This window comes from Megalobrama amblycephala, linkage group LG2 (genome assembly GCF_018812025.1).
Source record: "Megalobrama amblycephala isolate DHTTF-2021 linkage group LG2, ASM1881202v1, whole genome shotgun sequence".
Classification (NCBI taxonomy): domain Eukaryota; kingdom Metazoa; phylum Chordata; class Actinopteri; order Cypriniformes; family Xenocyprididae; genus Megalobrama; species Megalobrama amblycephala.
In genome coordinates, this window is record NC_063045.1 from 43,988,750 (window position 1) to 44,002,500 (window position 13,751).

Sequence of the window (13,751 nt, forward strand, 5' to 3'; positions counted from 1 at the left end):
AGTGTTAAAAGTAAAGTCAGTTGCATTGTGACTTTTTCCAGCTGAATTTAAATTTTTTGTTGGGAGATAGGCTACATGCCTATAAAAGAACAGGGTTGACAGTTTTATTGCTTATTTAGCCTTGTGCTCAAGGTCATATCACAATGTGTTTATTGAGGGAAAAAATGTAATGCTGATATTTCTACAAACACAGTTTTAAAAAATAATTTATTTCAAATCAATAGAGATGACAATTCAAGCTTGCCCCTTACTAACAAACATACATACGAAGAAATAAGATGAAAAATTGTTTCAATCATTGTTAAAAATCATTGTTTACACAGGTTCATGAGAGATACAAAAGGCACTTTTTATGGAATTACCTATTTAATGGAATATTTACATATTAATGGCTCCACATTACTGATTTAATTACACTGTACATACTATAACTGTGAAATTTCGCCTCTGTTTAAAGTAGGATGTGAATTTTATTTCATAGTGGTAATAGAGGATGAAGATCTGGATGACGTCATGAACAACAACAACAACAATGGACCATTACCTGTCCCTCTCAACAATGAGCCGTCCTGAGCCTCCCCAGATTCTTAATATTCTGAACCAGCTATTCATGAAATGATCCCTTCTGCCACAGGACAGTCGGGACACTTTCAGCAGGAGAAAAGACAGCCACCTCTCCCAGTATCAGATTCACACGAGATCCGCATGCGTTTCAGCTGTAGTTTACTAGTCGCATGGCAGCAGCTGTCAACCTACAACAGGCCACAAAGGTGATTTGTTGCATAGTAGCTTCTTAGACCAGAGCTCTGTGTGTGACACTCGTGCCTCCCAGAGGGAGAAATGTGTTTATGTAGGCTGATCAACATATATCAGACCAAAGGTAAAGACCGGCCACTGTAGATCACTCTGTCCAGATTTGTGCTGTTAAAAAGATGCTGTCTTTCATTTTATTTATTTAAACGTTTGGCGAGACAATTAGCACAGTGTTCTTGTATTTTTACTCAGTTTGACTCTTAAAACCAGGTAATGTTGGAAATATATGCTGCTTCCTAGAGTTGTGATTTTCAACCTTTTGTCTAAAGATGATATTCAAGTAGACTAAGATATTTCAGAGCTTCTTGTTTTCAAACATTTTTAGTAACAGAATCTATAGGTTAAAATAATATGATTAATTTCCAGTGGTTTCAGAACTAAACTTGTTTGATAAATATTTGTTATTACAATTGTAGTTAAGTTTGATTACTTTTAACTTTTTTTATTCTTTTGATTTATTTTTTCTTATTTTATAATCGTAAGTAATTTTGCACACCCTTGTTGAGAATCACTTTCCTAAAGGCTTTGCATCTCTAGCTGGTTTACATACTTTTATGCCTTATGAAACATTGCACGTTGCATTAGTTATCACTTTGAAAAGCTATGCACTTGCTTGATAATTGCCATGATAAATTATTTTTATGCATTTTGATCAACTATGTAATACGTTATGATCAGTTGGCTGATTGATTCTGTGGCACGTATGAAGAATTTATATTGTTTTATGTGTTGCCTGCATTCTGTATTTCAGCACTGGAAAAGGGACATCCAAAAAATAATAATATGTAGTTTGACATACTCAATAAATGACAAGTGTAAAGCTGAGCTCTTTTTTGAGTGTCAAAGTGTCAAGCTGTTCCATCTTTGGCCACTAGATGGCAACAGACCCTAAGAAATAAACACTTCTGTTTTAGGCTTTTGTTAACTTTGCCTACTGCAGCTCTTTTTTTTGCAATTTTTGCAACCATTTATTGGCATTATAGACTATGTACTTGCAAACTGCCTCAAAATCCTCACGTTTGATGTATGGAAAAAACTGAATTTGGAGGTGGGTTACGTTTTTTAAGTAATTTTCAACATTTTCTGGATTTGAGTATATCGTTCTTGGCGCCCCTTGGCGGGACAATTAGCCGTCTGCTAACTGGTATTTTGATATTTTGTGATATGTAAATCTTGACAGCATTTATGTTTTGTAAATGTTTCATCCTATAACATTTCAAGTCAAAGGTAATCAACTATGGTAATTAGCTACTATGGTAATTTCCTCAGGTAAACGCGATTTGTGTAGTCAAGCGTCTACCACCAGTGTCTTATAATTTGTAATCTTGTTACTTATTTGTTATAAATTAAATCATGTTGTTGGGGCGTATTTACTATATATGCCAGCTTATATGTATAAAGAATAAGCCTACCTTTTATTTGGACTTTCTTTAGGGGGCTGAAGTCTGAATTAGCAGGACCAACAATGTTTTTAGCGTTTGCCTAACGAGGAGATAATCTATAGCAGGAATTTATCTCTGAGTGGCAGTAGAGAGCACAACACCCAAACAAGGAGGAAAAGTACCTTACATTTTGTCTCGCATATTTCTAGCTGTGAAATACAAATTCCCCTTGTAAACAAGTGTTTTATGTATCATGTTCTTATATATTAAAACCAATGATAGCATATTCGTGAAACACAAATGGCTGGGCATAGTAATTATTACCCACAGCATTCTACCTGGTGAGTGGTGACCCATTTTCCCTTCACTCATATTTTCCCATTACAGGGTTATTTACATTAAGACACGTCTGCAGCGATAGCCAGATCATGCAAATTGTGCTGACACAGACGTCAGAGGACCACGTGACTGGCAAAGGCTGAGGTATTTGCAAATCACTAATATGGGTAAACTGCCACAGATATCATTAGCACACATTTTATATAAAAAAAACAAACAAACAAACAAAAAAAAAAACACTTGACATTGGACAGCTCTTGTTTAAAAAATTTATTTACATAAAATGTGTAATTTGCCAACTAAAACAGTCAAAAACATTTTTTAAAAGTTAAATATTTGCATAAGCTGGTCACAAATCAAGTATAATGCAACCTAAATTTACTTAAACTCCTAAACAGACTTGAGAGCAACCCATCTCAAGTGGTCCAAGCACAAAGACCAGAGCAAAAAAAAAAAAAGAAAGAAAAAAGGTCAGAGTTAAGTTTCATGTTGTGGACAGATAGAAAAAGACCTAATTTGACCTCTAATTTGTAACCAGCTATGATAAAACTGTATAAATACAAGAAAGAAGTATCAAAACATTTTGTAACATTAGCTTTATAATTGTGCACATGCAACAATTAGGACACTGAGGAGCTGGAGCACAAAAGCTAAGGTTAAGTTTAACTTTGCATAAATAAGAGCCATTTCTTTGATTTACAAAAAAACATTGATCATGTTGCTCAGTAAAAGAAACAGACCAATCTGCAAAACTGCAAAGTTTAGTGCCTTCTTTATCATATTCTAAACCAAGTCAAACTTTTGTTTTTCACCTGCAATTTAATTCTAGTGCCATCAGTATAACACTACTTTACATAAACGAGTTCTCTTGGACTAGTTCAGTAATTTTATACATTAAAAAAAAATCGATTTGTATAAAATTAAGTATAATTTGAATTTGTTAAAAGAGACGGTCTGATGGCACAGGGACCAGACTGAAATCATGCAGCAAAGTGAACTAGAAATTATAGCTCTTATAATTATTATTATTATTATTATTATTATTATTATTATTATTATTAGCCCTTTAAAAAAAATTTTTTTTAAATATATATATACACATATACAATAAATGCATGTTGTTCTTCTCATGCACCTCAGTGTCTGGCACAATTCATTAGATGATGCACACAACAAGCAAGGCAGATGGTGAGGTCAGGACATGGCTTTCCAGCAATAAGCAGTGATGCAGTGTAACATAGCAGTACAAGTGATGATTTTTCCCTGAGCATGCCTCCTTCTTTCATGTTCACTAAACATGGCAGTCTTATGAAATGAGGAACACACTGAGGAAGAACCCCTTTCCAAACTCACAATCAGCAACAGGATTCAAAATAGGAAGGGAAAAAAAAAAAAAAAAAAAAAAGACTTGGTGCTTATCAAAAGAAAACAGAAGTGACCTTTTTTCTGAGGTGGGCTGCTGTACCGAGCGTGAATAAAAGTTACCCGAGAACACTGATCTGAGTAGTTTGTTCTATTCTAAGTCAACCACAATTAAAAAAAAAATTACAATCTAAACAGATCTCAGATCAGCTGACTAGGGGAACTTCTGCACATGCTCCGTGATTCGTTATGGACTTCTTCGGCTTGTAGATTTGATGGGGCTCAAACGTACTCCCTGCTGCTGCTGGGTGGTCTGGAGGACTTGGGGTACTTGGGAGATGGTTTACCCTTTGGGCACGTGGCGGCCAACATGCCTCCACCCATTACGTCTAGGAATGCACCTGCCCAGGCAATGAAAATGGCTGCACCAAACTCATACCTATAGAAATAGAGTATAATATTATGAGCTGTGACTTCCCTTCTCAGTACTGTTCATTAGGAGGAAGAGCGACTATAAAATAAGGTGAAACACATGGAAAAATGCCTAAACATACTTTTCTTGTGGTTTACAGCCACATATGAACTTACTTTGTATTGACAGGTGTGAAGGGGTTGTAGAAATCCCGGACGATTTGATGTGTAAACCAGCCACAGGCAACAATACTACAAAGGGCTAAGGAATGTAAGAGATGAGATAAATTAGAAAAAAAAAAAAAAAAAAAAATTCCAAACGTTTTTTTTGACAGTTTCTGCCCACTGACTGGGAGTGAACATTTTCTGCATGTCATCTGACAAAGTTACATTCTGTAATTCAGAGTCATGAGAAACCAAAACTGTGAAGACAGACATTCCAAACCTGGCAAGAGTTCCTTTAACATTGGTATTTAAAAAAACTAATCTAGAAAATGCCAATCATCATTATTTATTAGGCTACTTATATTTTATTGTATATTTCGTCCTTTTTAGTACACAAAACGCTGTTTTTGACACTGCTGTAATTTAATTACAAAAGTAACATTAATGTAATTTATTAGAGCGAACGTACCTGCAACAATGAGGATTATACCGCCTGTCATTGCAATGCGGGACTTTTTGACCTTGTCATCACCACCACAGTTAGTGCACTTCATGCCCATGCTGGCCACACCCAGTCCCGCTACTGTGAAAAGGATTGCTACAATCATCAGGGCACGAGTTGCCTGGAGAGCACCTGAAAGACAGGGAGGGTAGAGAAAGAAAGATGCAGAGAGAAAAGTTAATAATCGGTCTCGACATTGTACGTTCATAGTACACCAAAAAGCTTATTTTAATTGTTTATCATGGTTAAAGTCAGTTCAGCACATGAAAAGGGGAAGTGCACCAATAGTGAATCAAAAAGATTATGATGAACAGACTAAAGGGTTTTGAAATGGCCCAATTCTCTGCAGGTTTTTGTTTTTTCCTCTCTGAATGAAGAGAAAAGCCCTTCCCCCACTACACCTGCAGTCAGGTGCAACAAAGACCGGTTCCAACCGGAAGTCTCCTTTGAGAGAAGATTGTACAAATATGTGGGCAGCAATGCCCTTTAGATCTAGAGAAGGAACAGGTTTAACCAGTCATGGGAACTTGGGTTTCACTGCAACAATCGATCTAGTTTTGCTTTGTGGGCATGGCTTTCATAATAATTACAACACTTTCCTTAGTATCAAACCAAATTATTAAGAAAAACTCAAGTTATTAGGAAGAACTCATTACCTGAAGCAAAATGCTTTTATAATCTTACAGGATGTACAAAACGGTTGCTAGCCATTTCGTCACCTTGCCTGTTTTTCTTGCCCTGTTAAATCTCATGGTTCCTCCCTAACAGCAATACTACAGTAAGATATCATTAAATAGGCCTGTACGTGTTGTATTTTTGTGTGCATAACATAAAATGAAAAATAAACTCACTGATAAGAGTGTTTTACACAAGCTAAAATCAAAAGATTGATATGGTAATTGGCTAAATGACTAAAGTGTCTATAAACATACTGTATAGCTATAAACACAAACGACAGAAGTGAGCCAAATGACTCAGGTGAGGAGTAACAAAGGGATGATAAAAAAAAAAAGGTAAACATAACAGGAGCAAACGCCTCTGTTATTCTAAAAAGGCACTCTTTGATTTTAAATAGCTTCATTCTCTGTGTTTGTGTTTTCACAAAGGAGTCCTCATTTGGTTGTTTTAATAAGCTGTTGGCAAAATACTCGAGTCATTCAAAGACAATGCCTGACTCCCCCACCCGACACAGGAGCACTGAGTTTCCGCGTGTGGAGGAAGGGTGGGAGTCACACCCGTATAATCATTACTTTGAGTAAATGCGTAACCCAACCGTATCACCCAACTCTAAACTAGCATTGTCCCAGTCAGAATGTTCACCCTAATGTTAAAACGATCAGCATTTTTTGTGTTTATTAATCTCCTATTTTGAATACTCTGGCTTGAAAACTTTTTTTTGTGCACACATTCCTGAAGGACAACTGCCCTTTATACCACATTTGAACTTACTTCGACCCAAAACGATGGAATACATAAAATCCTAGCATAACAAAGATAACATCAAAACAAATAGCATTATCTAACACCAAGCTCTACAAGAATGTGAGAGATACTAATCAAACATATTTTTTTATGATACCAAACGCCACTACATCACAGCCAAAATGGGTTGTTCCATTTTTTCTCACTTTATTGCAATAATCAAGAGAAAAACGTGAATTGAAGGGGAAGGAATGATGGAATAACAGGTGCGTGTCCTTGCTGTGGTAACAAGAGATGAGTTGCCGCGCGAAGTGGCTACAGGGCGTGGCAACGAAAAACAATTTGCGTGCTACCTTTCATGTACGGATAAAGACAAACATCACAATGTGTCTTACACCTTATATTTAGCAGGTAAAAATTAAAAGCATAATTACAATAGTTTTGTGTGTTATCGACAAAATGTAAAAGTTTAATTGTAGGCTATTATTTTCTCTGGTAACAAGGCTATATTACACGACACAAATAAATTACATCAGTAAGCTGGCACCATTCGAAGCCAAAGCACTCGTATCATTATCATCAAAGTGTGAAGAAGTGATAATATGCCAGGACGCTGTACAGTACGCGCATGCGCCCTCTCAGGTACAACATTTCACCAAGCAATTCCTTACTTTAAAACCACAACTAGACGGGTTTTCTAAAATACATATCCAGCAATGCTGTCAATAATAAAGCTTTTGAAAAGAAAAGAAAAAAAAAACAGTATAGGCGATTTGCACTTACCATCGAGTTGTAGGATGGAGTCGTACACCTTGCACTGGATTTGTCCGGTGCTCTGAAATGCGCACGACATCCAAAGGCCTTGATACATCGCCACCGCTGTGATTATATTATCTCCAACGTAGGCAGACATCTTCCATTGAGGCAAGATAGTGCCAACAATGAGCCCAATCAAACCCAGAACCGATAGAGTAAATCCCAGGAGCTGCAGTCCTTTATTTGCCATCTTCTCACAGTGAACTTAAAAAGATGAACTAGTCTGAAACTATATCTGTTTGATGTCTGGAAGCAACAGTTCGGCAAAGAGCTATAATTGTTCCAAAAATAGCGCGGTTTCTGTAGTCCTCCGACTGAATCGGTTAAATTCACAAAAATGTATTAGAAATGTTTTTAAAAATCCGTTAAGAGACGTTGTAGATGTCCTGACTCAGACACCTGTTGAGTGAAGCCGCACCTTGAATATGAAAGGAGCTGCTGATTTGAGCTTTAAGAGTCTCGTCCTCTTTATGGGCGGAGACATTTTGAGTTTCGTGTAGATTAGGTTCAGTTTACCTATGTTGTTTTGGAGAGGTCGGGGGGTTTCGAGACGACACCGTATCGAAGTATGAGTAATGTTACTGCTTATCATACAGTAAATCACAGCTTGGTCATACTTGCGTCGTTTGAAGATATAGAATCTTTATCGGATCTTGTCTCTGACCTGAATATCAAGATGTCTCGTTCAAATGGATATAAGACTCTGCCTAAACCCTTCTCCATAGATAATATGGGCTACATTAGCTATGTGTAGGCTACATTGTGAGGACCAAATGTGAAATAGATTAATAAACATGGGAAATAGATTAATAAACATACTAAATGATGCTTATTTGAAAATGTAAAAATGCAGAAAGTTTTCTGTGATGGATAGGTTTAGGGTTCGATAGAAAATGCAGTTTGTACAGTATATATATATATATATATATATATATATATATATATATATATATATATATATATATATATATATGCGCACATATACTAAAAAGTTTGGGGTCGGTACGTTTTTTTAATGTTTTTGAGATAAGTCTCTTATGCTCACCACGGCTGCATTTATTGGATATTTTGAACGGTAGCTTTGTTGACATTTTTCTATTTGGGATTCAGTCCTCAAACAAATTGTTGTGGTACTGAGTCATACTTCTGAAGGATGACATTGTTACAACTGAAGTGCTCAACACAGTGAAAATGTCATGGCAATTTGCTATTAAGAGGAGGAATTATTTTTAGACTTCATTTGACATGAGCAAGTGCCAGACAGGAAACTCACAGACCACATGTCACAACTTTTACAGGAAATGCAACTGACCGCCATGTTAGTATATCAGCACATGACTGACACAGACACAATATTGTTTGGGAGCATGTAGCTGTACCTTACACAGGGGTTTAACTTTTAAACTAGCAAATATATACTTGTACTAAGCCAAAGCAAATGGTTAAAATAATATTTATAGAAATTAACTTATACAGATTAACAGAGTAATGTTAATGTATAAACATGAAGAAAAACATTTTTCAAATTTCAATTCAAATTTAAGCAGATTATAAGAGCAATAATGTTTTTATTTATTTTTTATACATTGGTTTTGGCATGGCATTTTATGCGGGCGTAGGGAGGGTACCTATACAACCCCCAGGCAAACCCAACACACTTTTCAACTTTTCAAACTGTTGTTTCATAAACAAATTCTTTCAGTGCTGTTCTGACATGTCTTCACTGTTTTGTGCTGATAACGTGAATGTGTAATGTAAAAAAACTGTTCAGGTTCTTAGTAACCGCTCTGTAGTTCCTTAGAAATGTATACTCTTCTTCAAATAGTTTTTCAGGGGAGTTATTGCACTTAATGATAATTTTTCATTGCTGTTTGTTTAGCCACATTATCACAAACATAGGTCACAGGTTTCAGTCAGGAAGAAAAATCTCTGATATGATTCACACACTTATGAGTGAATCTACATGCACTTCCGAGTATGAGTATGTGAAACTGTTCACTAAAGCATTATTTGCCACAGCTCTCAAGGGGGAGGGTTTAACATATACCGGTACTGGTCAAACAGGTTCTACCGTGAAACACACAACAGCAACCCTGGGCATTTCCTGGAATCTAAGCTGAAGATATTCATACATATAATGATCTCTGCTTTATATTTCTCGCCACACACACAATCCAATACACACATCCACGTATCACAATTCTCTCATACTATCTTATACTCTAGTGAGACATTTCACACACCCCACCAGTCACTATCTCAGAGAGCATGAGAAACTCGGAAGTTTATTTCTGATGTTGTGTGCAAATGCAAACTTCCTATAAATATCTTCCTCATGGCAGTATAAGAATCATCTTATTTTCTCTCTCTGTGCTTTTTCCTGAGCAGAGATTTGAATGTCACCTCTATGTTTTTGGGTGGTCTTATTAGACCCACCCCTATAATTGTTTAGAGTTCCTAGTCAAGTAATTCAAACTGTCAACTGATAGTGATTCATAACTGGGAGTAAATGGGATGAGTATCAATTGAGAAGCTCATAATTCTGACAGCTACTGTTTTGTTTTCATGGTAATGTTATCATGTATTGCTTTATATAGTTTAATTAGCTCTGGGGTGTTTGCATATACATATATATCTTGTAGCGTCAAGCATTATTATCACTTTGATCTTACCCACAGTTACTATGGCGACGAGTTTCGTGGAAACTTTCTTTCTCTCTGTCTGCTCATACACGCAGTTTCTACTTACTACCGCCCCCTATTGGAAATACCCCACTAGTGTTCATTTTAGCCACTAGGGGGAGTCGTGGCCTTTCGTTGTAGCTTCAGTCCAGGATCTGAGAGCTCTGACATTTGTTTTGTTCTTTCCTTTATCGGTGTAATGGATGCTTAACATCTCCAAAATGTCTCAGCAGACTCTCTCTGTTTCTCTCTTTGTTCTTCTTTCTTGGGGTCTGATAACAAAAATGTCCATTTACATCTTAATGAGAACAAGGAGGTGAGATGGAGAGAATGAGGGAATAAAGGACAGAAGAGAATGTGTGGGAATGAGATAAAAGTGAAATCAATGATGTTACCAAGGCCTCACAGGGAAGTGGAATGGAGGACATTAGGATAAATACTGAGTGTGTGTTTTTAAAGGATTAGTTCACTTTCAAATAAAATTTTCCTGATAATTTCCTCACCCCCATGTCATCCAAGATGTTCACGTCTTTCTTTCTTCAGTCAAAAAGAAATTAAGGTTTTTGATGAAAACATTCCAGGATTATTCTCCTTATAATGGACTTCAATGGCCTCAAGATGGTTGAAGGTCAAAATTACAGTTTCAGTGCAGCTTCAAAGGGCTTTAAACGATACCAGATGAGGAATAAGGGTCTTATCTAGTAAAACGATCGGTCATTTTTGAAAAAAAATACAACTGTATATGCTTCCGCTTTCCGTATTCTTCAAGAAGCTTACACCGTATGTCCTACGCCTTCCCTATTCTACTTACGGGGGAAAAAAAATCTAATTATGACCATAACCATATAAATTACATTGTTTGTCTCTCTTTTGCTTTATTAAAAGCAGCACCTGAATATTAATTTCAAAATGATCCTATTATTTCCCCTATTATTTTAATGTGTCCATTACTGGAAATCTAAATCTCAATTTTACCATAAAGTAGGTACATTTTTATTACGTAATGTATTTATATCTGAAGTAATAATATTTTCATTGAGGATGTTTGAAGCATGTTAAGTTGTAATTTTGTGATCATGTCTCATAAAATAACGTAGAAAGAAGTATCAACCTTATGTTAACCATTATAGGAACATGAGGGTTAAAGTAACACAGTAAGGTAAAGTAACACAGTATTATTACCTATTTTAGGTAATAATGGTGCACATCCTCTCATAATCGAGGCTGCTGACTCAGGTTTCATTTGCGTTGTGCATGCAGCGTCTCCTTCATCCACCAGAGAGCAGTATAAAACAAGTCTTGAATTGTTGCAGTCTCATACGCTGAAGACCTTGACGATCCGTTTAAGTGGTACAATCAGGAGAGAGTCTGGAGATGTGCTCAGGAGGCCTCAGGGCAGAGCTAAAGGCCTGAGGGAAGAGTTCAAATATTGTGTTCGATGTCAGGTTTGGATGCACACAGCATACAGAGTGAGAAGTTCTGAGAAGATGCCATGTTGGATCAAAATCATCATCCGAGAGATCATAGAGGCTTGTAAGGGAACACAAGCGTGTGTGAGAGTGTATTTGCTTGCCAGTGTGTATGTATGCATGTACAGACTTGTTTCTGCTTGCTTTATTCTTGCAGCCTGTGTGTGTGTGTGTGTGTGTGTGTGTAGGGTGAGGACAGGAAGGGAAGCCCCGGTCTAAACGCTCTGCCCATATGGCAAATGTAATGAGGAGCCGTATTCAGAGGTACGTTCTCTGACCCTGCCACCCTCGCTATCCTCTTCTCTTCCTCCCCAGGGACACGTCCATGAATAATGCATGGATCAATTATTACTTCTAACATGTTGCTGTATTTCCTCCAGAGCACCGTGAACACAGGCGAGATTGCAGCAGGGTGCCCAGCAATCTGCTTTTATGTGGTCAGTTGGAAGACTTGCCATTAGAATTTAACCATCGGGGGGAAACGTTCTACTGAGCATTTATCACCCTCGACAGATTTGTGCTTTACTGTTGTGGTTTACCTTTATCGAAAGTTGCAGAGGTTTGCCGCAGGTGAGGGTCTGATACAACCATGACTCATAGCCTCTCTGATGCTCAAACTAGTTCTGGCGTGCTTGTGTTATTGGGTGTGTAAAATGCTGTCATATCACACGTATTTGTGACGTAATTTAGTGTAATTTTTTCTGCTGCCAGTATACTTAGAGTACGTATTTACTTTCGTTTTTACGTTGATCAGTGACTTTCTTGAGCTGAAATAGCTCTATGTCTGTCAGTGATGAGTGGCCTTTATTCACGAACAATTTTGTAGTTATTTCCATCAGATTCACAGTAGTACGCAAATAGTTTTGTTTTTACCCTCATTCTTGTACTGATGGATCAGAATGAGGGAGCGCGTGCTGCTCGCTGACAGTAATTTGCATAATACTTGCCGAAACCATGTCCATATAAGGACTTGCTGTACTACATCACCTGTCTCTCCCGCCCGCTCCCTCCCTCGCGCGCACTCTCGCTCAAGAGCATGCGCAGAAAGACCTTCGAACAAAGTGTGCCATTCTCAAAACCGGTTAAAGCGCAATGAAGAGTTTTATATTGGCCTACGTTTTGTCTTGTCATTTTTTTAGTAACTCAGAAATAATTAATACTTCAACAGAGTCACTTGACTTAGTTATTCCTTATCCAATAGCCTGTTTTTTTTAATGTCTTAAGAAATGGCTTGTTTTAAAGGCCACGTGCATTTTTTTTTTTGCATATGGTTTCAGTTGGTTTAAAATATTTTTGTAAATAATTAAAAAAAAACTTTGACATATGATTTGCAAAAGTTGAAATAACACAATTTAACTATTGTTGAGATTGTGACAATTAACCTGTGACCACAAGAAAACAATACAGAAAAAAATTACATTGTGTTTTCTAAAACTTCTAAGTTTTTAGTGTTCATCCTGCAGAGAAATGATCACTGTGCAACTATATTTTATGATTTATGCTGAACATTTGAAGTCTTCCCTCTTTCCTTGTTTAACCCACATGCTGTCATTCTCTCAGATAAGCAATGTGCCTTAGAAATATTTCTGAATATTCTTGCAGCAGGAGTTCTGATCTAGAATTAGTTTCTAAGATTACTTTTAGTTAAACAGCAGAGGGATCTGAATTGTGTTTCGGCCTCCCACGCTGAAATTCAGACCCTGTTCTGCATGTAATTTTCTCATATTAATCCATCAACTGCCAGCTAATCCTCAAATATATAGAAGCTTGTTTTAAGAGTTTGTTGGGTCTGTAAAGGCATTCAAGATAATTATCTCGGCTTGCTTGAAGGGTCTGGAAGATGATCTACGATTTTATAACGAGTCTGCATGCAAGAGCGAGAGTGGGCTGTGGTTTATATTTCACCCTGCGGTATTAATTTTGTTCCTCATCTGATTAGTGAGACTTCCTGTAATGCAGTGATATAATGCAGATGTTCGTAGGTGGCCAGTGAGAGGATTAGTCAAGGTCTGGTGACATAAAAGGGGAAAGTTTAATAAATACTGCATACAGTGAGTGTTTTTGTGTGTGAATGTGTTGTCTGTGTGCAGTGTGCCAATGCTAAGTGAAGGGAGCAGAGGTTGTCTGTCACTTGTCACCTGGCTGCTCACCTGTGAGTACCTGCAGCTGTCTGTGCCATCTGTTTTCTACATGAAATTATGCATGGTAATGTTCTAAACCAGGGGCAGTGAACACTTAAAAGCACACATTTTACACAACATAGTCCATCACACATCTTACAATAATACAAATATAACTGTTTATTCAATAATATGTAATAATAAGACACACCCCTCCCTCCTCCCAGCCCAGAGATGTATAATTGCTCTAGAAATGTACACAGGATGGC

At 37.1% G+C, this 13,751-nt stretch overlaps 1 protein-coding gene across 1 annotated transcript; it reads right to left on the reverse strand.

Annotated features, from left to right (window-relative positions):
- Nucleotides 1-2,789: 2,789 nt before the first annotated feature.
- Nucleotides 2,790-7,652, reverse strand: cldn7b (claudin 7b). Its single transcript, XM_048177967.1, has 4 exons — nucleotides 7,180-7,652; nucleotides 4,942-5,106; nucleotides 4,485-4,569; nucleotides 2,790-4,335 (listed from the first exon to the last, which is right to left on the reverse strand). The coding sequence occupies exons 1-4, from the start codon at nucleotides 7,400-7,402 to the stop codon at nucleotides 4,179-4,181; spliced, it is 630 nt and encodes a 209-aa protein (XP_048033924.1). The 5' UTR covers nucleotides 7,403-7,652; the 3' UTR covers nucleotides 2,790-4,178.
- Nucleotides 7,653-13,751: the final 6,099 nt, after the last annotated feature.

What these genes read in the sequence shown, in the direction of transcription:
- cldn7b (XM_048177967.1), bottom strand. Translation starts at nt 7,402, where the DNA reads ATGGCAAATAAAGGACTGCAGCTCCTGGGATTTACTCTATCGGTTCTG. An exon ending in CTCCATCCTACAACTCGATG is followed by an intron (nt 5,107 to 7,179) that starts GTAAGTGCAAAT and finishes CCTGTCTTTCAG; the next exon opens with GTGCTCTCCAGGCAACTCGT. An exon ending in TTCACACCTGTCAATACAAA is followed by an intron (nt 4,336 to 4,484) that starts GTAAGTTCATAT and finishes CTATTTCTATAG; the next exon opens with GTATGAGTTTGGTGCAGCCA.